The sequence below is a fragment of the Siphateles boraxobius genome, unplaced genomic scaffold (genome assembly GCF_051911475.1).
Source record: "Siphateles boraxobius isolate OS27281-9 unplaced genomic scaffold, OSU_SipBor_1 31, whole genome shotgun sequence".
NCBI classification, from domain to species: domain Eukaryota; kingdom Metazoa; phylum Chordata; class Actinopteri; order Cypriniformes; family Leuciscidae; genus Siphateles; species Siphateles boraxobius.
In genome coordinates, this window is record NW_027508931.1 from 18,703,080 (window position 1) to 18,726,933 (window position 23,854).

At 40.9% G+C, this 23,854-nt stretch overlaps 1 protein-coding gene across 1 annotated transcript; it reads right to left on the reverse strand.

Annotated features, from left to right (window-relative positions):
- Positions 1-470: 470 nt before the first annotated feature.
- On the reverse strand, positions 471-20,682 carry LOC143697121 (extracellular calcium-sensing receptor-like). Its single transcript, XM_077194038.1, has 8 exons — positions 20,450-20,682; positions 19,849-20,140; positions 18,834-19,661; positions 14,243-14,470; positions 13,962-14,085; positions 13,295-13,879; positions 8,113-8,228; positions 471-683 (listed from the first exon to the last, which is right to left on the reverse strand). Exons 1-8 carry the CDS (start codon positions 20,680-20,682, stop codon positions 471-473), a joined length of 2,619 nt encoding a protein of 872 aa, XP_077050153.1.
- Positions 20,683-23,854: the final 3,172 nt, after the last annotated feature.

Sequence of the window (23,854 nt, forward strand, 5' to 3'; positions counted from 1 at the left end):
TTTTTTTAACTAAATATTTGTATTTATTTTTATTAATTTAATATGACCACATTAATGACCTCTATGACTTGAAGTCAAGAAATTAATATTTTTAAAGGATTTATGTAAATGAATCATGTGAGGACCTTGTTGATTTCTCTCTATAATCAAAATCAAGCTGTATTGGCAAAGAGCCTTTTCTCCTCACTCATTTATTAAATCAAGTGTATATATTTGATGAACCTGGAAATATACTGTATTTCAATAAAAAAGTCTCAATAAATAATGAATTCACTTCAAACTGCAAACTTACGTGTTACAAATTTTACAAGCAACATGTGAAGGATGTAAATGTATAAAATCTGACAAATTAATAAACAGTGTAATTTAAAGCAAGTGAAAAAATAACTAAATAAACATTATAATTCTAAAAAACAGCAGGCATTTAAATATTTTAAACTTTTTTACACAAACATCAGAATAATATAAAACTATCTATTTTGTGTTTCTCTTCCCATGATGGCTTTTTTAGTGTATCTTTCTGGATGTAAAATAATGATGTAGCACTTTGGGGAAAATATGGCCACCAGTAATCCAAAACTGGAAGCTAAAATGGCAAATATCTCTACAGCTACTGCGTATTTCCCTGGTGAGCTCACATATGCCGGAATAAATACAATCCATACAGCACAGAAGATCAACATGTGTAGAAGATTTTATTATTTAGAAAACAAGTAATTTTGCTATATATTTGGACACAATTATTTCTTCTGTCTGTGACTTTGGATTTCCTCTGTGTATGTGAAAGACCTTGAATGGAATGTTGTTTGCTGCAGAAAATTCTATTCTGAGAAGTCACATGGTAAAAGACCTTTACCCAAAACTATCTATAGGGTGTGTTACCTTCTTTGGAAGAAGAAGTATGTATATAACTCTGAACAAAAAGATACTCGGGAGCGCACTGGAAGGCCAGAGGGCCAGAGAGCGTTAGAGCGCCGTTCTATGGAACGGGACGGCGTTTGAAAATAAAGTCTAATTATTTCTGGCATCAAAGATCTCTGCGAAGTTATTTTTCAGAAAGATTGAAAACCACAACATTTGGCGCCCGAACAGGGACTTGGGTTTTGAAGCAGAAGGAACCACGAAAGGCGACTCTGGTGACCGACACAGACAACAGTGGCCACTGTACTTTGAGGTGAGCAATTTTTGCTTTTGAAAAAGTATGTGTTGTCACCAGTGAGCCAGAGTGGTAAGACCCTTTAAAATGCTTCTCCAAGTTTAAAGAACTAAAAAATTGAAAAGAGGATCTTTGATTCTAGAAATAAGTGTCTATTGTTGTTGACGATATCAAGTAATGTGTAATAGCGCGGCGGAGCTCCCGTTAGTGTTTGCCAGTGTTTATATAATCTGATGCAGATTGTATGAATATTGGTACTGCTGATGTGCCGCTAAAGGTTTTGTCGTATGTACGTAAGAATTTATGTTTACTGTTAAAGGATAACAGTTATTGTTTTTTCTTGTCAAGAGGGCCTTGAGGATGACAAGTGTACTGGTTAAGGTTAATCAGTTGTTTTTTTATGTTTACTGTTAAAGGATAACAGTTATTGTTTTTTCTTGTCAAGAGGGCCTTGAGGATGACAAGTGTACTGGTTAAGGTTAATCAGTTGTTTTTTTATATTTACTGTTAAGGATAATGGTAAATGTTAATGATTAAGGTTAATCATTTTCTGCTCATTAAGGATAATGAGTATACTGGTAAAGGTTACCAGAACTCTGTGTTACTTATTAAGAGGGCCTTGAGGATAATAAGTTAATTGCATGTGCACAGATTAAGTTTGGTTTATTGTTACCGCCTTGTTATAGGTTAACAAGGGACTGGGTAAGATTTATGTGGATTTCGCCAAGAGGGCCTGGAAGGATGGCGAATATTGCACAGATAAGTTTAGCTTTTGGTTACCGCCTTGTTATAGGTTAACAAGGGACTGTACGGAAAAGCTATGTAGTATATGACTCTGTTGTGTCGGAGGAAGTGAATCGCAGAGGTCTGTGATAGTTTAAAGTTATTCAGTGAAGTATTGTTTGTAAAAACAGTGAGAAACACTGTGAGTAGAATATAGCTCTGTGTGTGTATGTAGGATCCTGTCCTGTGTGTCTGCTTGACTGTGACTGTGGTTAAAAATAGGTGACAAGGAATGTGTGAATGAGCTTGAGAGACAAGTACTTTATAAATGATGAGTATTAAAAGTAAAGGAAATAGTAAAAGAAAACAATTGTTTCAAGATATTAGTCTTGCAGATTATTGTAGTATAAATAAGTTAAAGTATAAAATATATATTAATAAATGGACTGATATATATTAATGGATAAATAAATAAGAATGCACGTGCTTAATATATTATATCTTATATCTGAAGACGTCTAAAATTTGTATCTCATTATCCCTGAAGACAAAGTGAGAAAAATTATTCCATTGTAGATAATTAAGGTTGTGCTAAGAAAAAAATAACTTGTGCAGTGTGCTAAAAGTGAACAAGATTGGGTGACCAAGTTTCAACAGTCATAAATAATTTACAGCAATCTTAGAATTGTAGTAAATGGGAATTGTTGGGAATGGGTGAGGAAAAGTTTATTCACCATGTTAGATTATTTTGAGCACAGCATGCAAATATAGGAGAAAGATTGAAGGCTGATTTTATGATAGGGAAATTATTTAATTGTATTATACTCAGAAAATCAAAAGTTAGATTATTGCTCATATTGCAATGAAGAAATAGCTTGCTTTTTCCTGCAACGAAGAACTGCTTTACTAAAAACAGAATGGGAGAACTGCTGTTGTCAACCAGTGATTATTATATAGTAAAAAAGAACTAGGAAAAAGATGGTTAAAAGTGGAATTTAGATAAAGAGCTAATAGCTCAGGAACAAATAGTTATAAAGACTAATTTGATCTATGCAGCTCTCTGAGTGTTCAAGTTTCAGATGGCTTCAGTGTCGAATGGAAGAGGTGAAAGGTCAAAGACACGACTGCAGAGAGAAGAAGAAGAGAGGGTGAGGGGCGTTCAGCTCCCCTTCTGAAGATGACCACTCTCTGGCAAACTCGGCATGGAGAAAGACTGATTTAATGCTGGAAAAGGTGAAACTTTCACTATTTCACTGGAGACTTTTTCCTGAGGACAAGAGGAAAATCCTGAGATGCAAAGCTGTGGCAAAATCTATCAAAGCCCAAACTGAGAAGGGGCAGAGAAACAACAGAGCCTATATTCCTGTTTACACCAAGCCTTGAGTGACAGCTAGGCTGACGACACATGCAGAGCGACAGCTAAGAAGCTTCAACAGACTGATAATCTAAAAACAGAAGAACTGACTGAAACCCTTCCCTTACGGGCAGCACAGGTGTGGCAACTTCAATGATCCCTCTAGAGACTGCTTCAAATTTAGTTATTATATTAACTTTATTCATTCTGATTATTCACTGGTCTCATAAGCAATTCTTTATATTCTCTGCTAAACTAACCCTCTCTGCTTTTCCAGTAGGTTCAAGTCCAGCCATATAAAAAAGAAAGAGAATACACTGAAAGAGAGAAGTGGGTGCTCAACTCACCAAATAGTTCAAACTGAGGCTGGATTTGGTATAGTGAGGATTATATGAAACAATTATAGGGCTAAAAGCATGAAAAATTATTCTGTAGCAAAGAAAAAGATAGACGCAAAATGTCAAAGAATTATTATTATTGTTTACAAAACAATGATACTGGTCACTCCATTTTGTTTTGATAATTTTTTATAGATAGATTGGAGAAAAAATTACTCCAAAAGTCCAAAATTATGAAATCGCAAAAAATGCCATCAAAACTGGGATAATGAGATGGAAATGTTGTTGGCCATGGATCCAAGATTATGCAGAGATCTCCAATTTCATAAAGCAGCTCATGAGCAAAAAACAAAAAAGAATAGGAAAAATCAGAAAAACAAATGACAAAATGTATTTGAAAAATTACAATGGCAGGCTTATTATTCTAAAATACTTAGTCTATTAGATTTTGTAAAAAGAAAAAAAAAAAAGGATTATAACAATGGTGTTAAACTAAACCTTATGATCATTGACACTTCTCAGTAGTGTTTGACATAGCTGTGTTGACCTGATCAGACCTTATGGCTAAAATTATAGGATGCCACATTTAGAGCACAACCTGCAAGAGTGTATGCTGGCCAGTGTGTGTGTGAGACACTGAGTGTGAATGAGTGAGAGATTGTGTCTGAAGAGACACTAAGGCAAATCAATTATTTTGCCAATACAGCTGTATTTAAAATTTAACATGTGGGCCCACAGGGCAAATTCTGCCCAATAAAAAAATGACCATGGATGGATTTGGTTAAATTTCCTGGTCAGGAACTGAAGTAACAATATGAAAAAACAAAGAATGAAAAGAGAAAAATAAAAAGAGAAAAAACAGTGCCACATTTGCGCAGCGCATAACATATCTGACTTTCTTTGCAGCATAACACATCTGCCTTTCTTTTCAGCATATCGTGATGGAGCTGATCTTTGTCAAGAGTATGAAATATTGTCTTGTAACTTTTGTCAAAGTGGGTTGAGTATTGTCCAAGATGCCTAATAAATAGTGGGTTGATAGTGGAACTCAAGACAAAGAGATAACTGAGTTGAATTGACTAATTATAAGAGTACAATGGAAATTTATTGTGAGAAAAATGCAAAAAGTTGCAAATAATGATCAAAAGTCAAATTTATGAAAAACAAATGAGAATATATGGATTAAAGTCCTGCTGTTAATGAAGGCAGAAAGGACACCACTCAGCCCACATTACCTTTCTACAGGTAACAGCGAGAAGGACAATGGGACAGATGAGCAGATGATTGAAATCACATGTTGTTGTCACTAACAAAAATAATTAAGCTTTAATTTACAGATAGCAGCAGCTCGATTCCAGGAAGGATTCTGGAACAAGTCTAACAAAAAGAACCAGTAACTGTGCTTTGTAATTTCAGAAGAAGTGATCAACAGAGTGACATTTGAGTCCATGCCTCTCAACTTAAAATAAACCAACTAACTTCAGCAACCCCCCACAACTGAACTGAGGGATCAAGGACATGCTGACAATGAGAGAAAGAGTCCATTACAACGAACGACTCACTGGAGACACCCTGGTGAAAGATGTAATGATTGATGACAAGGTTAACAGAATGATCAAATCATGAATGGAAGAAAATACAAACTTGACCAGAAACACAGTAATGAGAGGAACTGTGCGAAGAAAAGAGAATCAACAGAGATGAGTACAAGCTCAAACAATAGTCAACATCAACCAACTTTCCTATGAATGAATGTTCAGCCCTTGAATAGATTCAGTAGCAACTTAATAATAACCCCATCAAAACAAAAAATTATTGAGGAGAAAAATATATTACGCAACATAGAAAACAATGATAATGACTAATTAAGAAAAGAAACTAAAATAATGTTATATTTAAGAAATTGATATAGCATAATGGGAATTAAGACAATTCATGAAGGAAAATTTTAAAACTAAAAATAACTTTAAAATAAATTTTAAGGGGTACTCAGATGTAACTTGTCAATACAAGGGTATACTTAATTAATTTAAGACTACAGTTGAAATTAAAGCAAGTATTAACAAATATTAAATTTTAATTTTAATTGATAAGAATACATTTTGATTCAATATGCAATTGATTAGCTAAAATTATATCAAGTAGTGCTTAGTAGTAGAAAGTTTATAGACATACAAGAAGTTATTGAAATTCAGTAACAAACAAGCCCTTGTGAACAATCTAAATGGCACCAGAGGGGGGTCAAAAATAGATATTTGGCATTTCACATGAAGGACAGATTGTTGAACCAATGAATACTTTTGAATATTCTCAGTCCAGATGCGCAATGGTTTTAAACCAGTGCGCAAAGGGGGGAGTAAGGCAAGGAAATTAAAATTTAAAATAAAGTTAAAATTAAAGGCAAAGGCATTTTAAATTAAAAGGCATTTTTGCAAAGTTTTGTGAAATTTGTGGCAAAAACAAAGTTAAGAAAAGAATAGCGACAAAAATAGGCCATATATCAGTATACCATGTGGACATGATATAGATGGGTAAAAGCAATGAAATCAACAGAGGAGGGACAGGAACAGAAATTAAATCTCTAACAGAAGTAATCCTTACATTGGAAGTCTATCAGAAATAAGGTCAGATTATATGTCAACTAAACAGAAGTATTGAAAATTAAAAATAAGTTGCATACGAACACAAGGAAGTTTTAATAATAATTAAGTGATAATGCTAATGGTTTAAATGGTTGATAGACAAACTTTTAGATTGTTAGATATAAAGAAAAAGAAATGTACATATAAGAAATATGTAAGAGTGCAAAAACTTGTTCTCTAGAGTTATTTTTCTAATTGTCTAATGAGTTTATTGAATGACTATTGTGAGATAAATGTAACATTGCTCTGAAGCTTTCTTAGTTAGAGTGATTACATGAGACATAATTAGTTTATTCATGATAGTTTATTTAGAAATTAGTAGAAATGAAAAAAAAATGTATTCAGTTTAGTCTTGAACTGAGATGCTACAATGAGAATGAGAAGCAACACGCGAGATTAAAAAGGTCAAAATGGAATTTATTGTTTAAATTTGGTAATAAAATAGAAAGTAAGCGAAATGTATTGCAATTTATTAGATAGGTGTAAAGTGTTCTGTTCACTAAAATTGACTGACTAAAAGATGGATTCTTCGAATTTAAGAATTGACATTCTTTCATAAAAAGCGATAGAAATGATAGTTATGTTTACCCAGCCATATTTTGAATTAATAGTCATATGGAACAAGTAGAACAAAAATGCATAATAAATTAATTAAACTACTATAATAAGCAGAAGATTTATTATAATGCTTTGTCTGCATTAGGAGAAAAACAATTATATGAAAAAAGTAGAATGACTTATGTTTGGTGATCAGTGTTGCACTTTTACTAAATAATATTGTGCAGGGAGGAAAATTTAGCGATTGAGTCAAGAAAAACTTAAGAGCAGAAGTTAAGGAAAACTTAATGAAAAGTTTGGAAAATTAAGGTTTTCTCAATTAGAGATGTTTTTGGAGATGCAATATTAAAAGTGGGTTATTATTCTGTTGTATACTTTGTATATTAAGATCACTAGTTGGAAAACCACGATTAAGCGAATGAAAATGCGGAAAAAAGATAATGAAAACTAATTTGAGAGGGCAACCAAATTGATATTTACAAACCCTGGATGTTGATCCCATTAAATGAGGAATTGAGGACGAAGAAGATGCTTGATGAGCCAGACCCTAGGGGATATCTACACCGCAAGAAAACTTTCAATAGTATAAGAGACTTTTATGTTTGATATACTCTACATAACTGTGACAATAACATGCAATGCAAGAACAAAGGTATACACACACTTATAACAATGTTTCAGTTTGTCTGACTAGGAGACCTCGATTCTTTTACTTTTTCCATTAAACAAAAAAGAAAGAACAACTAAAAGAAATAAAATGTATGGAAGAAGATGTTTGGCTCGAGTGCTCCTCCGGAGTGTGGTGGCTTAATCCAGTAATTGGAAAGGAGAATGAGTGACTCAGTTGAGTCACTAGGTAGTATAACTGAGGGAGCTGGATTTTGAAACTACACTCTGGAAAAAAAAAACTAGTGAAAGTGAGGCTTAGATAAGCCTCAGAGGAGGGAATGTAGAAGATTTTATTATTTAGAAAACAAGTAATTTTGCTATATATTTGGACACAATTATTTCTTCTGTCTGTGACTTTGGATTTCCAAAAAATGTGAAAGACCTTGAATGGAATGTTGTTTGCTGCAGAAAATTCTATTCTGAGAAGTCACATGGTAAAAGACCTTTACCCAAAACTATCTATAGGGTGTGTTACCTTCTTTGGAAGAAGAAGTATGTATATAACTCTGAACAAAAAGATACTCGGGAGCGCACTGGAAGGCCAGAGGGCCAGAGAGCGTTAGAGCGCCGTTCTATGGAACGGGACGGCGTTCGAAAATAAAGTCTAATTATTTCTGGCATCAAAGATCTCTGCGAAGTTATTTTTCAGAAAGATTGAAAACCACAACACATGCTGAAAGTGATAAACTTTGCTTCATTAAAATTATCTGAAAGGTTTCTCGGCAGGAAGGCTAACATGAAGCTTACTGCGGCAAACAGTCTAATGTATCCCAGCAGCATAGAAAAACGTCTCAGGTTACGTATGTAACCCTGGTTCCCTGAGAGGGAACGAGACGCTGCGTTGAGACGCGGTGGGAACGCTCTGCGTGATTGCGTCGTGAAGCACGTGTATAATCAGTCCAATGGAAGAGCGAGACGTCATAGGCGGTGACGTCATAGACCAGGAAGCTATAAAGTACACCAGAAAACAGACCGCGACAGCTTCTGAAAAAGCCTGAAGCAAGTCGATCAGGGCATGCAGGAAGTATGGCAGGAGAACGCAGCGTCTCGTTCCCTCTCAGGGAACCAGGGTTACATACGTAACCTGAGACGTTCCCTTTCAAGGGAACTCGAGCTGCGTTGAGACGCGGTGGGAACCCCATACCCACTACGCCATAAGACAAATGCCCGTTCTGTGTGAAGTCCTTGCGCACACTAGAAGCAAGCAACCTAGCCCCGGGAGTGGAGAGGTGTAGGTCATAAAATCTGACAAATGTATGAGTTGAGGACCAGCCTGCCGCATTACAAATATCCTGAAGGGAAACACCCAAAATTAAAGCCTAGAGGCAGCCATACTCCTTGTAGAATGGGCCTGAACAGCCACAGGTGAACGCTGTCCGGCCGCTTCATAAGCAAGTGAGATAGCCTCAACTACCCACTTGCTCATTATCTGTTTAGATGCAGGGCAGCCTGTCTTAGGTAACCCGAAGCAGACAAATAATTGTTCTGATAAACGCCACTGAGCAGCTCTGTGGACCTAAGCATCCAAAGCCCGGACAGGGCATAACAGATTTAAGATTTTCCTGATCTGGGGTAATAAAGGTGGAGGACAGAAGGCCTGGAGCACAAATGACCCACACATTTAGTAGGGACCTAGAAATACAACCCGATCTGGGGTGAAGAAATACTACCACCAACCAGGTGGAAATCCAAGTACGTGCAGGCCTCAGCCTCATGTACCACGGAGAAGACGAAATTAAGGATCTCTCCTCAGAGATAGCCCAGCAAAGAAACATTCATTACAGAAATCAAGTACTGTACCAACAGGGCAGAAACGAGATTCAGATGGCGTTCTCTGCACCAGGCAGAGAACAGCATATTAGTCTTCTCGTGGAGGGAGCTCTAGACTGGAGTATGGTCTCCACGACCTCGGTCGAGAAACCAGAATCTATGAGCTGGGCCCCCTCAGATGCCGAGCCCACAGTATCCACAACTCCAGAGCTCCCAGGAGCAAAGATATCGTGAAAAGCGTATAGGTGTAGTGGCAACCACACCTATTACATTACATCCAGTCCAAGCGGAGCTGGATGCGTGAGTGAGAACCACAAGGGCAATGCATTGTACAAGCGATGCGAAAGGTCGACTTGTAGTTTGACCGAAGTTCTCCCTAAGAAGCTCCACCACCTCGGGGTGAAGTCTCCATTCCCCGGGCCACAGCCCCTGCCTCAACAGGATATCTGCTCTGATATACGAGACCATCAGTGTATTGTCCGGACCCTTCGCCGACCAACCACTCATGATTGCCCCCGACTTGTGAGGGAAACATCCGTCGATAGCATTATGCGTCGACAAGAAGCCCCCAACACTGGGCCTGGGCGAGGAACCAAGGTTCTTCCACATGACCGAGGCACGAAGGCATAGCCGCGTGACCTTGATCATGCGAAAACGGATTTCCCCTCGGAGAAAACCCCTTGGTCCCGAGCCACCACTGCAGGGGTCTCATGTACAGAAGGCCAAAAGTAACTACGTTGGACGCAACTGCCATGAGCCCCAGCCAAAGACCTTTCACCGAGCGGCCACTCATGACCGCCCCCCATCCTGTGAGGGAAGCATCCGTCGATAGCGTGACGCGTCGACAAGAAGCACCCAGCACTGGGCCCTGGGCGAGGAACCAAGGTTTCTTCCACATGACCGAGGCACGAAGGCATAGCCGCGTGACCTTGATCATGCGAAAACGGATTTCCCCTCGGAGAAAACCCCTTGGTCCCGAGCCACCACTGCAGGGGTCTCATGTACAGAACGCCCAAAAGTAACTACGTTAGACGCAACTATCATGAGCCCCAACAGTCTCAGAGACTGTTTGCAGTGAGTGACTGACCTAGTTTTACATTCTTACGGCTGTGAGAATCGCAGAAATATGTGCAGGAGACAGACGTGCTTGCATTGTTGTCGAATCCCATAATACACCTAGAAAGTGGTCCTCTGAGCTGGGAAGAGTACACTCTTTTTGGTGTTGAGCCGCAACCCCAACCTCCTTATGTGGGACAGAACGACATCTCGATGTTGAACGGCCAAAAGCTCGGACTGAGCTAAAATCAACCAATCGTCGATATAATTTAATACGCGAATGCCCTGGAATCTCAGAGGAGCCAGAGCTGCATCCACGCATATTGCAAAAGGTGTGGGGTGATAACCTAGGCCGAATGGAAGAACCCGATACTGGTATGCTTCGCCCCTGAAAGCAAACCTCAGGAACCTCCTGTGATGAGGATGGATAGATAAGTAAGCGTCCTTTAAGTCTATTGTGACAAACCAGTCCTCGGACTGAATCTGTGACACAATCATATTTAGTGTAAGCATACTTTGAACTTAAGATTCTGAAACCTGCTGTTTAATTGACGCAGGTCTAGAGTAGGACGCAACCCCTCATCCTCTTTCGGAACAATGAAGTAATGGCAGTAAAACCCTGACTGTCTGCCGGGAGGAGGAACCCCTTCTACAGCTCCTTTTGCAGAAGTGTCAGTACTTCCTGCTCCATAACCAAAGCCTGCTCGGGGTCCACCACAGTGGGGAGGACCCCTAGAAATCTGGGCGGACAAGAACCGAATTCTGAACCCTTTTCTATAGTGTGCAGGACCCACCGAGAAATATGTGGCAGTAGTTTCCACGCTGCCAGAAATTCTACTAGGGGAACCAGTCTCTCAAGACTGGCCTCTGGATTTGGTTGAACAGTCACTACGGTGCCCTGAAGCGGCGAACCGGCAGGGAACAACCGAACTGACCGTTCTACGACCCTCCTCGGAGGATCGTATGGGGAAGCTGACACCTCGGTGCCCTGAACGGCGAACCGGCAGGGAACAACCGAACTGGCAGCGCTGCGACCCTCCTCAGAGAGTCGCACCCCAGAGTGCGCCGAGGAGAAACGATTTCTCAAAACCGTCCCTGCCCCGGAGGAGCCCTCAGAAGCTTTATTAGAGATGACGACAGTCCTCAGATCTTGCCTCCCTTTAAATAACTTAGTTCCAACGACCCTCCTCGGAGGATCATTGGAAAAAACAGGCACCTCGGCACCCTGAAACGGCGAACCGGCAGGGAAACCGAACTGACTGCTCTACGACCCCCCTCGGAGGATCGTTTGGGGACACTGACACCTTGGTGTCCTGAACGGCGAACCGGCAGGAAAAACCGAACTGGCAGCGCTGCGACCCTCCTCAGAGAGTCGCAGCCCAGAGGTCGCCGAGGAGAAACGATTTTCTCAAAACCTCGTTCTTGCACTCTGTGCTGCGAGGAGCTTAGTAGACTGAGACTGCTCTGCCCAGCAGTCTCGGGAACATTAGATTGGTGAGGAAGAAACCTCTGGAACGCCGCTGAACGGTTTATTCTTAGTTTGTTTTTTGAAAGCGGAGCGTCCAGAAGAACAGACATAATTTTATCTTATTTTTCTTTATTTTTAAATCAGAAAAACTTATATATATATATATATATATATATAAATATATCACTCCGTGGCCACCAGCAGGAAAAACAACCGAACTGGCCGTGCAGCGACCCTCCTCAGAGAGTCGCCACCCAGAGGAAGCAGAGGAGAAACGATTTCTCGAAACCGTCCCTCCCCAGTATAGTTTATCTGTTTTTGCACGACACAATTCTCGAATAGCGTCAGTGCTGACAACCTCACATTCATCCATGTCTTTATAATTTACCCACCAGCGTTGCCTAATAAAAAAATTTATTTAGATGGCTGGTGGGTAACGTCGGGGTTAAAAATGATGACGCCGACTCGGGAGAGAGAAAGCTAGCAAGCGTCTCTTTAACCCGAGGCACTGTCATACCATGATACTTAATACCCATAGCATTACTATAGTTAGACGTTGGGCATTAAACACATAAAATAGAAACCGACTTATACCACGATCTCGACACCTCAGTGTGGTGTGGAGATAGGGAAAAAACGGCAGTCCCCGACGAGGAGGCTGAGATACAGAGTTTTTCTGTTTTTAGATTTATTTCATCTAATAAACTCTTTTTATTTTCACTCTCATAATGTTCAGCTGGCCAGAAAATATTTAACTAGCAACAGCACTAGATAAACCTCCTTTTAAAGCTCCTCTTTATTCAACAGAGTTATGAGCTGACTTATTTATTCATTTATTGAAAACTCAAACATCTGCCTTTCCTTAATATCTTTATTTGTTTTGTTCTCTTTTTCTAAACAAAACACTAACGATACCAATTCCTCAGAACTGGAAATCGCCAGCACTGGATCTGGCAGGTGAAAGCTGAGATAGGGCGGGGCCCTTCCCAACCCCCGCTGTCAGATCCGTTTGCGAACCCCAAAATGCTAGTCGCCGCCGTGCATCGGCAACAGCGGGACCCGCGCGGGGTGCGCGAACCAAACCGTCCTCCTCAAAGAACGCCCGGCGGGAGCGGAGCGTCCTCACGGACAGCTTCTCGCAATGCTCACAGTCAGCCCCCTCGAGAACTGACTGTGGCATGCTCCACTCCCAAATAGTAACAAAAAGCTGATGTGTGTGTCCCCACCCGTGATATAACGTGGGCAGGGAACAACACAAAAGCTGCTTGCTCTCTTTTGCCATTATATATATATATATATATATATATATATATATATATATTAGAACTTGACAGACAACAATAAATATGACAAGGACAGAATACACAGATCGCTTGCTGAAGGCAACAGAAGCTGTCGCGGTCTGTTTTCTGGTGTACTTTATAGCTTCCTTGTCTATGACGTCACCGCCTATGACGTCTCGCTCTTCCATTGGACTGATTATACACGTGCTTCACGACGCAATCACGCAGAGCGTTCCCACCGCGTCTCAACGCAGCTCGAGTTCCATTGAAAGGGAACCAACCACTGAGCCAATAGCACATTCATATACTATTTTAGAGTGAAGATACTGGTTGTTTTTATGGGGTGTTGGAGAGGCAGTTGATAGCCAGACTGCGCATATCACAACCTGGAGGGCTGTTAGGACCAGTACTGTGCATCTTTGTTGAGCTACTCCAAACCATTTCATTGCTCCTTTGCCTTCTAGTCGAGATGACTTGAACACAGCTATGACCACCATAGTCTTGACCAGGATGCTGGAGACGCACAGGAAAAAGCTAATGCCAAACACAGCATGTCTTAACTGACACGTCCACAACTGTGGCTGACCAATGAACAGAAGCACACATAGGAAACACAGTTTGAGTGACAACAGCAGCAAGAAGCTGAGCTCTGAATTGTTGGCGCATACTATGGGAGTGTTACGGTGATGTGCAAAGATGACCATCACAAGAGCGCAGAACCAGGTGCCAAGTAGGGATGCAGTGGTCAGAGAGATGCCCAGAGGTTCCTCATAGGAAAGGAACTCTACTTCTTTAGGGACACACTGATCCTTATCTGGATTTGACCAAAACTCATCTGGACACATTGTGCACTCAAAAGCATCTGTGAGTAAGAAAATTAGAGAAGGTAAGTAGATATGAGGAAAATAGTTTAAAATTATATCTACCAACAAAAATCTCATCACCTGTGGTATTAGAAATCTCTCCATCTCCGCATGGCAGGCAGTCAAAACAGCAGACAGGAACACCTTTCCTCATGGCTTGTCTGGTCCCTGGTGGGCAGCTCTCACTGCACACAGAATGTGGGGGCTGTAATGGGACAGAATATGTTGTTATTTATGAATAGAGTGAATGCTCAGTATACTGTAGTATTTTCATGAGGCATTTGGAAACCACTGTTCTACAGTATGCCAGAAATGTAAGAATGAATGTAATATGCTGTAATTATTTCTTTTTTTAAATATACTTTTTTTATCTGAAAATTCCAGTATAATGCATCCTCATCCAGTGTCAGCACCTTCCCTGTCGCTGCCCCTTCATTTACTACACCAACCGTTTGGACTCTTATTGATCCATCAGAGTTTGGCTGCCAGTTCAATACATCATAGATGGCCAGGGCATCTCCATTCTTATCAAATGACACATGATCCCCAAAGCCTGTGGTGAAGTTCACTTGCTGTAGGTAGTGAACCAGCTGTATAGTTAAAAATAACAAATATACATTCATCCATGATTGCCACACTTTACTTTTAATTACCAAAGTTCTGATAAAAATGCTTGATTGACTGATGTTTTTTAAAATTTTAATTGTTTTGCTTTCAAATAATATAATATAAATATATCTTCTGTAACTAACACATACCAATATTATTGTGAAAATATCAGATTTATTAAAATATCAGAAAATTAATTAATAAATCAATTAAGATTTCCATTACACCAGAGTAGGTGTTAAAATTTCATGCTGATTTGTACTCTGCTTTCGCCAAGATAATCACCAACTAAGACGTAGCTTTACAGTAACCTATGCTTCTCCATCCATTTACGCTTCTCTCCATCTGGTGACTTGAATCTCCTTCTGTCTGGTGTTAATAGCTGCAGTGTATTGCGCGTCAGCACACACAACGGCTGCAACCACAGTGCTGTCCCCCCATAACAACCTCTGGATTGAGCGGAGTAGGGAACATATCTAGGGTCTTCAAGTGGGCACCTTCTGTCCTCAGTGTTTCGTCGACTAGCCCAAGACACCTCAAGAGGGCTCGACAGTGACTCTGGCGTCCCAGAGTCAACCCCCCTCCGTCCCCCACTCAACTCAGCCCAGCTTACTGACCTCTACTTCCCTCTTGCTGCTGAGACCTAACCACAATCTCACAATCTCTCCGCAACCCAACCATACGCGCCAACCCGTTTGACTAAGGCTGTCGAGCCCCACTGGTGCGTTAATATGCAGTTTCAGTGGCAACGGTTCCGTATGGCATACCACCTACCGCAAAACACAATATCTGCCTAACCACCCGTCATTCACGCAATATACACAGGAATGTAATGACTGTAAATACTATACAACCTCTACAAATAAACCAACAGACTCTTCAAGTTTTCAAGAAATCTACGAAACCGTAGCATGCCGGCCTGTACACAGCCAGGTAGTATCTTTCTGTCTCAACCACAGCCAGTTGCTGCTCCTTTCTGCTGCTTCAGATAAGTTCTTTACTGTGCGACGCAACTCTTGGCCACTGAATCCGACGTCTCTGAGGAACCGGGTTGTAGAGTGTGCCACAAAACCTCGACAACCCACTTCCACTCCATCCTCGCTGTTCTGCCTCAGTGGCCAGATGAGCATACCGCAGTTTCTTCCTCTCATATGCCTCATCTACCGCATCCTCCCATGGCACTGTTAACTCTATCAGTTGAACGATGCGTGCTGATCCATACCACAAAACAATATCTGGTCGTATGTTAGTGGTGGCAATCTCAGGTGGAAAAATAAGCCGTTGATCAAGATCAGCAAGCATCTTCCAGTCCCTAGCACCTTCCAGTTGTCCTGTGCGAGAATTGGTGTTAGCACCTTTTCTTGGTGCTATTGTCTTCTGCGTGTAATGTTTTGCTAGAACAGGCGGCAACTTATTGGTCATACTACGCTTGCCTTCCAATGCTAAAGCCAAACATTGCAATACTTGGTCATGGCGCCAAGTAAACCGACCCTGAGCCACCTTACATCCTGTCAAAATGTGCCTTAATGTGGCAGGTGTTGAACACAAAGGACAAGAGGGATCCTCTCCTACCCAGAGGTTTAGGTTCTGCGGTGATGGGAGAACATCATATGTTGACCTAATAAGGAAACTGATCCTACTCTCTTCCATTGACCAAAGGTCTTGCCAGCCCATTTTGCGTTGTTCCACACTCTCCCATCTCATCCACTCTCCCTGCTTGGCCTATGAAATGGCCTTTATACATGTCATCTTCTCCTCCTGCTTTCGCACCTCGTTGACTACCAGCTTCCTCCTTTGAGCTGGGCCTGCCTTGTGCCATTTAGGAGGAGCTAAACTCTGCCCAAAACCCCCTCTTCCATGCTGTACCTGTCCCACGATATCCCCAATTTGAAGGTCAGCCTTTGCCTCTACTACAGATTTCTTTGCTGACCACTTTCTACCAGTTTTTACCACAGGGGCTGCCTCCCTTACACATTTGTCGCGTGACTCTGCTAAAGTCATTTCCAGTCTGACCTTGGCACACTTAAACTCCTCGGTTAAAGCAGAGACTGGCAGCTGCAATACTCCTTTACTATAAAGTCCCACTCTGCTGAGGCAGCCTGGAACTCCCAACCATTTCCTGATGTATGAACTTATTAACGCTTCCAGCTTATCCACTGTTGTCAAAGAAACCTCGTACACAGTCAGTGGCCACAGCAACCTTGGCTGTAGACCAAACTGAAAGCACCAGAGTTTCAGTTTGCCTGGTAGAGCACAGCTGTTTATGCTCTTCAACCCTTCCACTGCTTGTCGTCTAACTTCTCCCACTCAAACTGTGTCCTTTAGATCCCCATCGTACCATCTCCCAAGACACTTCACTGGCTTCTGAGAAACTGTTGGTATTGCCTCACCATTAATGAAGAATGTTTTATCTACTACCTTGCCTATAATTATTGAGATGCTCCTTGATTTAGAGGGCTTAAATTGCATTCGTGCCCATTCAATATTATCTGTTAACTTCCCCAATAACCGATTAGTGCAGGCTACCGTTGTAGTCATGGTTGTCATGTCATCAATGTATGCTCTGATTGGTGGTAGTCGCATCCCAGAAGCCAAGCGCTCTCCTCCTACTACCCATTTTGATGCCCTAATGATTACTTCCATTGCCATGGTAAAAGCCAGTGGAGAAATTGTGCATCCTGCCATTATTCCAACCTCTAAGCATTGCCATGTAGTGCTGAATTCTGGAGTTGAGAAACTAAATTGCAAATCTCCAAAATAGGCTTTCACTAAATTTGTTATCGACATCGGTACCCTGAAAAAATCAAATGATGCCGAAAGAAGCTCATGTGGCACTGAACCATATGCATTAGCCAAATCCAGGAATGTCACGTGGAGGTCCTTCCTCTCCTTTTTAGCTGATTGAATTTGCTGCCAGATAACACTGATGTGTTCTAAGCATCCTGAGAATCCTGGAATGCCCGCTTTTTGAACTGAAGTGTCAATGAAGCCATTCTTTAATAGGTAGGTTGACAATCTCTGAGCAATAATGCTGAAGAAAATCTTGCCTTCGACGTTTAATAATGAAATAGGGCGAAACTGACTGATGCTTGTAGCATCTTTTTCTTTGGGTATAAAGACTCCCCCTGCTCGGCGCCATGCTCTAGGTACAAACTGCTTTTCCCAAGCCACTTTTATCAATTTCCACAGAATTCGTAGAACTCCTGAAGCACTCTTGTACACTCTGTATGGAACTTCATTAGGCCCTGGAGATGATGAAGCCTTTGCCTTTCTCACAACCTGCTCTATCTCTTTCCACTTAGGTGCACAGACCTCCATTTGGTATTCTGGTGGATTGACATGTGGGATGTCTGACGGAATTGACATAGGCTCATGCCTTTTTGCATCTGTATGCGTTTCCTCCAAATATCTCTCTAGCTCAACCCTAGATGCTTTTAAAGTGCCATTCTTCTCACTGGTGAATAACTTCTTTACGAATTTAAATGGATCTTCATAGAAATTAGCCCGCGCACGCTCCTTCTTTTTGTAGCGTTTCCGTAGGCGCTCAGCTCTGCGTAATGTTGCAAGCTTATCTTTTATGGCCCTTTGTAAGAGATTGAGTCCTTCCTTCTGACTTTGTTCCGCTCTTTTCCATTGCTTCCTCAGCTGTCTCCTTTCTCTAAATAACCCTTCAATTTTCTGCTGCCGTCTAGACAATCCAGGAGTAGTTTGTACTTTTTCCTTCCTTTTTTCCACACCAAACCTCTCACTTCCATATGCGTAAATGATGTCCCCAAATTTTTCCAGCTTCTTTTCAACTGTACCAGTTAATCTTTCCAATGCAAAGCATAGATCTGTGTTTACCGTGTCCCATGGAGTTATCTCACCAGCTCTTGGCCATCTAATTCCAGGCCTATGCCCGTTGAGGTTCTTTTCTCTCTTATGCTGGTTAGTCTGACCGGGTTCACAAGAATGAATGTGTTCATCACTAACTGTGCAAACCCTCCTCTCCTCTATGACAGGGGTGCTGATATCCTGCGAACTGTGGTTTGCTTCCTGTCGCTGGATTTCATTCGACTGACTTGACTGACTTCGTAAGAAGTACTGATCAATGCGAGGCCCTTGTCCCTTCTCCCTCAAGCATTTCATTTTCCCTTGATGAATCTTCAAACCCCTGACCGTTGTCGCCTTGCTCCAGCCACAGACACAAGCTTGGAGTTCAATGGCTTTGCTAACTGCAGAACCTGAACTAGTCTAGTTAATATAATTAATATAAATATAATTAATATAGAGACATATTTCGCTTTTCCACATGAGCTCTTCTATATGCCTGGAGAGAATCTGCACTATACCTGTGGGTCTTACCTCCCAGGGTTTAAGGTTGATTATGTTGGCACAGCTGTTCCCACTAAATGGTCCTCTCCCCTCATCACACTGCATCAGATCATGAAGCGCATGTGCCAGGGCATAAACTGCCTTATACACATTATAAGCTGCCCTCAACCCTGAAACATCAGAGTATGGTGTGTCAGTGGTGTTCAGATCCTCCTGTCCTGTACACACATTTTTCACTTGTTCATCATCTGTCTTTTTACCCCCAGTTTCAAAACTGCACCTGAACATGTTCTCCCAGAAGATCTTCAGCATATTATTTCTTGGATCATTGCTGGGACAGAGATGTAGGAGAAAGTCTTTAAGTGTCTGGATCTCTCCACGTCTAATGGCGATGCCCAGTGTGCCCCCTAGGAAGGGTAGGAAACGTTGACTGTGAAACACAGGTGAAGTGGCCCAAGCTTCACTTGCAATCCACTGTCTGCCTGTCAGGTTTTGCAACACCACCTCATCCATAAAGTTCATAAGATAGGATGTATTAGAAAAAACAACCACCACTCTTGCTGTAGAGGCCTGAATCACTCCCATTATATGTTGAATATCTTTGGGGTTATTATCATGGGGCAGGATTTCAGAAAAAGCAACACAACTTCCAAACTGCTCCATTTCCTGCTGGAAGGACACAGAAGCATAGATTCCGTAGTCGTCATCACTGTAAAGGAAACCAACCCAGGTCCACCCAAAATGCCTCAAGATCGGAACCATAGCCCGCACCTGGAAGGAATCACTTGGAATAGTTCTGAAGAAAGAGGGGTACTTTTTCCTGTCACTCAAACAGGAGCAGGTGGCATAGTGACTAACCTAATTAGGAAAGATCGAGCAAAGGCATGAAACAGAGAAATTGAGTTATGATCAACAAACACATACGAATGAGAAATAAAGTGTGACAATAAATAGATTTATGATATACATGGCTAAAAAGAACTTATAAAAGAAATGTACAAAAATATGCATCTAGTGCAATTTTACTTTTTTCATGCCATCTTACTATAGGTACTCGAAACAGCCCCAGAACACTGGAAATCGCAATGGATGGAGTTGATCCTGGATCCCCCACAATCCCAATCAACGGAGGAGGGCCAAAGCAGTTTAGGTTGGAGAAGGAATCCTCTGTCCCACTAACCAGGGATATGGCAGCCCGGAACGCCATTCCTAGCATCACACAGTTGTCATAAAGATGGTAACCAAGAGTGATGTTAGGCAGCAGATTTGGATTCTTATTGATCTCCTTTATAGCAAAAACCATGGTCTGTGCCTGCTGGAAGCTTTCCATATCAAATCTAAGAAAAAAGCAAGAGAACATATTATAATACAGTGATACAAAAAAAGCTAATAACTAAAATATGAATTAAGCATCAATACATTCCACATACATCTCATGGAACCCTCCTATTGTGCACACTTTTTATTAGATATAAAGTAGTATTCATATTATTTTTTTTGTCAAGTTTTTTTTTTTTTTTTGCATCATAGCTGTCTACACATTTTTTGACAAAAACAGTCATATTTCCTATTTATTCTTTTTTATTTTTTTTAAATTCCTTTTCTCTTCTTTTATAGTTATGTAGTCATTCTGGACCCAGACTCACTTTTCACAATATGGTGGTTCTGGCTCTGTTCTGAAGCTCAGCTCTGGGAACACTGTGAAAAAATTAACTTCAAACAAGCCTCCAAGTATAACATCTCCATCCTGGTACATTCCATTAAACTTGAAGCATCCCTGGATCTGACAGGTACCAGATCTGACGATTGATGCTGCAGAAATGCAGTTAAAAGACAGATACAGGCAGATGTTTAGAGTGATCCACATCTGGATCCACATCAGCAGGCGGTGCTAAGTGGGCATCTCTGGAAAACACAATGTCTCCTTCCCATCATTTTATCATTTCCCTATCTAAATTTATATTAAAGGTGTTGTAAGATTTGTTCATGTTGAAATACATTCTCCTAACCCTGTTTAAAATGTTAATTGATTAATATTAATATTAACTGCTTTAATTTATTACATTATTTGTTATCATATTATTGTTAATGAAGATGATTATTTGCAATTACTCTGTCTTGATTAATGTCTGGTTTGTTTAGTAGTACTTTTATGTAACCCAAGTAGTGATGCTGCATGAAAATGTATTGGAAATTATATACAAAAACTAATACCAATTACTATGCATGTATACTTAACCTTATAAACGTAGTAGATGTTTATATTAAGTAACTTAGAGTAGAGAGCATGTATGTATTAGATAGGAATTGCTTTTAAGAAAAATGTAATGCTGTAGATAAGGTATATTTTACAGACAAAGAAACGGAGAACCAAGAGAAAAAGAGCCAAGAAGATAGTTGGCAGACTACATCGGAAACACCTTAAAATGGTCATGGAAGACTTGGCAGCTCTCCAGTTGATGACAACAGAAGAGAGTTTGACTTCGGCAGTGAACTGTTTGAGTATAAAAGACTGATGAGAAGACTGTACAAGCAGATACTGATTTAGCGGTATCTCTCGATGCCAGAAAACCAGCTGATTGTACCTTTGATTTATACCTTGCTTTATATTGTAACTTTGCTATTAGTTTTGGTTTAACTTTTATTTTTTGGAATATTAATAAATAACTATTATACTAATTGCAAGCAATTGTCTACCAGTATTGTTGTTAATAAACCTTAAGCAAGAACTAAACCACAGAGAAGTCTTCTGAACAAGTTGTAAGTACCATTTGCGTTTATGTACCATAAGTACCATAAGCGTTTATGATTTAGGTCAGATTTGACTTGCTCTACCTAACCTGAGGATAATAAATAATAAGGTTAAATGTGTAAGGTTAAAGCACACATCGTAAAACATTATCTACTGTCGTAAACACACTGGTGTGTAGCACAACTTATTTGACCATTTCCTACATTTTGTTATTCTTCCATCTATTTACTTACAGCATCTAATGAATCGGGAGTTCACACATTCACAGAAAATTGCTAACTTCCGTGTTGCAAATTAAGGTGGATAGCGTGAGTTTGGGGCATGGCTACTGTAGCAGGCGGGTGTTAAGCTGGTGTTGTAAAATATTCAATTCCTGTGAGAAACTGTTCCAGGGTGGACACATATTCATGATATTTCCCCCATTGTGGGCGAATTGAAATTTACTGCCAATCATTGTATCCTGAAATGAAAAAAAAAAAAAAAAAAAAATCAAGCTGAAATATTGTTTCCCTTTCAAGGGAACTCGAGCTGCGTTGAGACGCGGTGGGAACGTTCTGCGTGATTGCGTCGTGAAGCACGTGTATAATCAGTCCAATGGAACGGAAAGACGTCATAGGCGGGTGATGTCATAGACCAGGAAGCTATAAAGCACCCCTGAAAACAGACCGCGACAGCTTCTGCGCCTACAGCAAGCGATCTGTGTATTCTGTCCTTGTCATATTTATTGTTGTCTTTCAAGTTTCAATATATATATATATATATATATTAAGGCAAAAGAGAGCAAGCAGCTTTGTGTTGTTCCCTGCCCACGTTATATCACGGGTGGGGACACACACATCAGCTTTTTGTGGGAGTGGAGCATGCCACAGTCAGTTCTCGAGGGAGTTGACTGTGAGCATTGCGAGAAGCTGTCCGTGAGGACGCTCCGCTCCCGCCGGCGTTCTTCGAGGAGGACGGTTCGGTTCGCGCTCCCCACGCGGGTCCCGCTGTTGCCGAGGCACGGCGGCGACTCACATTTTGTGGTTCGCAAACGAATCTGACAGCGGGGGTTGGGACGGGCCCCGCCCTATCTCAGCTTTCACCTGCCAGATCCAGTGTGCTGCGATTTCCAGTTCCGAGGAATTGGTATCGTTAGTGTTTTGTTAAGAAAAAGTGAACAAAACAAATAAAAATATTAAGAAAAAGGCAGATGTTTGAGTTTTCAATAAAGTCAGCTCATAACTCTGTTGAATAAAGAGGAGCTTTTAAAAGGAGGTTTTATCTAGTGCTGTTAGTTAAATATTTACTGGACAGCTGAACATTATGAGAGTGGAAATAAAAAGAGTTTATTAGATGAAATATATCTAAAAAAAGCAGGAAAACTCTGTATCTCAGCCTCCTTGTCGGCGACTACTGTTTTTTCCCTATCTCCACACTGAGGTGTCGAGATCGTGGAATAAACCGGTTTCTATTTTATGTGTTTAATACCCAAACGTCTAACTATAGTAATGTTATGGGTATTAATTATCATAGTATGACAGTGCCTTGGGTTAAAGAGACGCTTGTGAGTTTTCTCTCTCCCGACTTGGCGTCATCATTTTTAACCCTGACGTTACCTAAGTATATAAGGACATGGATGAATGTGAGGATATCAGCACTGACGCTATTCGAGAATTGTGCCGTGCAAAGACAGATAAACTATACCGGGGAAGGACGGTTTCGAGAAATCATTTCTCCTCTGCGTCCTCTGGGGGGCGACTCTCTGATGAGGGTCGCAGCGCTGCCAGTTCGGTTGTTTTCCTGCTGGTGGCCACGGAGTGATATATATATATATATATATATATATATATATATATATATATATATATATATATATATATATATATATATAAGTTTTTCTGATATAAAAATAAAGATAAAAATATGTTTTTTCTTCTGGACGCTCCGCTTTCAAGAAAACTAAGAAAAAACCTTTCAGCGGCGTTCCAGAGGTTTCTGTCCTCACCAATCTAATGTTCCTGAGACTGCTGGGCAGGAGCAGTCTCGGCCTACTAAGCTCCTCGCAGCACAGAGTGCAAAGAAGAAGACCTGATGCCGAGGCTATCAGGCTTCTAAGGGTGGTCCCCTCCGGGGTAGGGACGGTTTTGAGAAATCGTTTCTCCTCGGCGCACTCTGGGGTGCGACTCTCTGAGGAGGGTCGCAGCGCTGCCAGTTCGGTTGTTCCCTGCCGGTTCGCCGTTCAGGGCACCGACGTGTCAGCGTCCCCATACGATCCTCCGAGGAGGGTCGTAGAACGGTCAGTTCGGTTGTTCCCTGCCGG

What these genes read in the sequence shown, in the direction of transcription:
- LOC143697121 (XM_077194038.1), bottom strand. Translation starts at nt 20,682, where the DNA reads ATGTGGATCCAGATGTGGATCACTCTAAACATCTGCCTGTATCTGTCT. An exon ending in TCAACCTTAAACCCTGGGAG is followed by an intron (nt 14,471 to 18,833) that starts GTAAGACCCACA and finishes TTAACTATACAG; the next exon opens with CTGGTTCACTACCTACAGCA. An exon ending in CAAAGTTTATCACTTTCAGC is followed by an intron (nt 684 to 8,112) that starts ATGTGTTGTGGT and finishes AATCTTCTACAC; the next exon opens with ATGTTGATCTTCTGTGCTGT.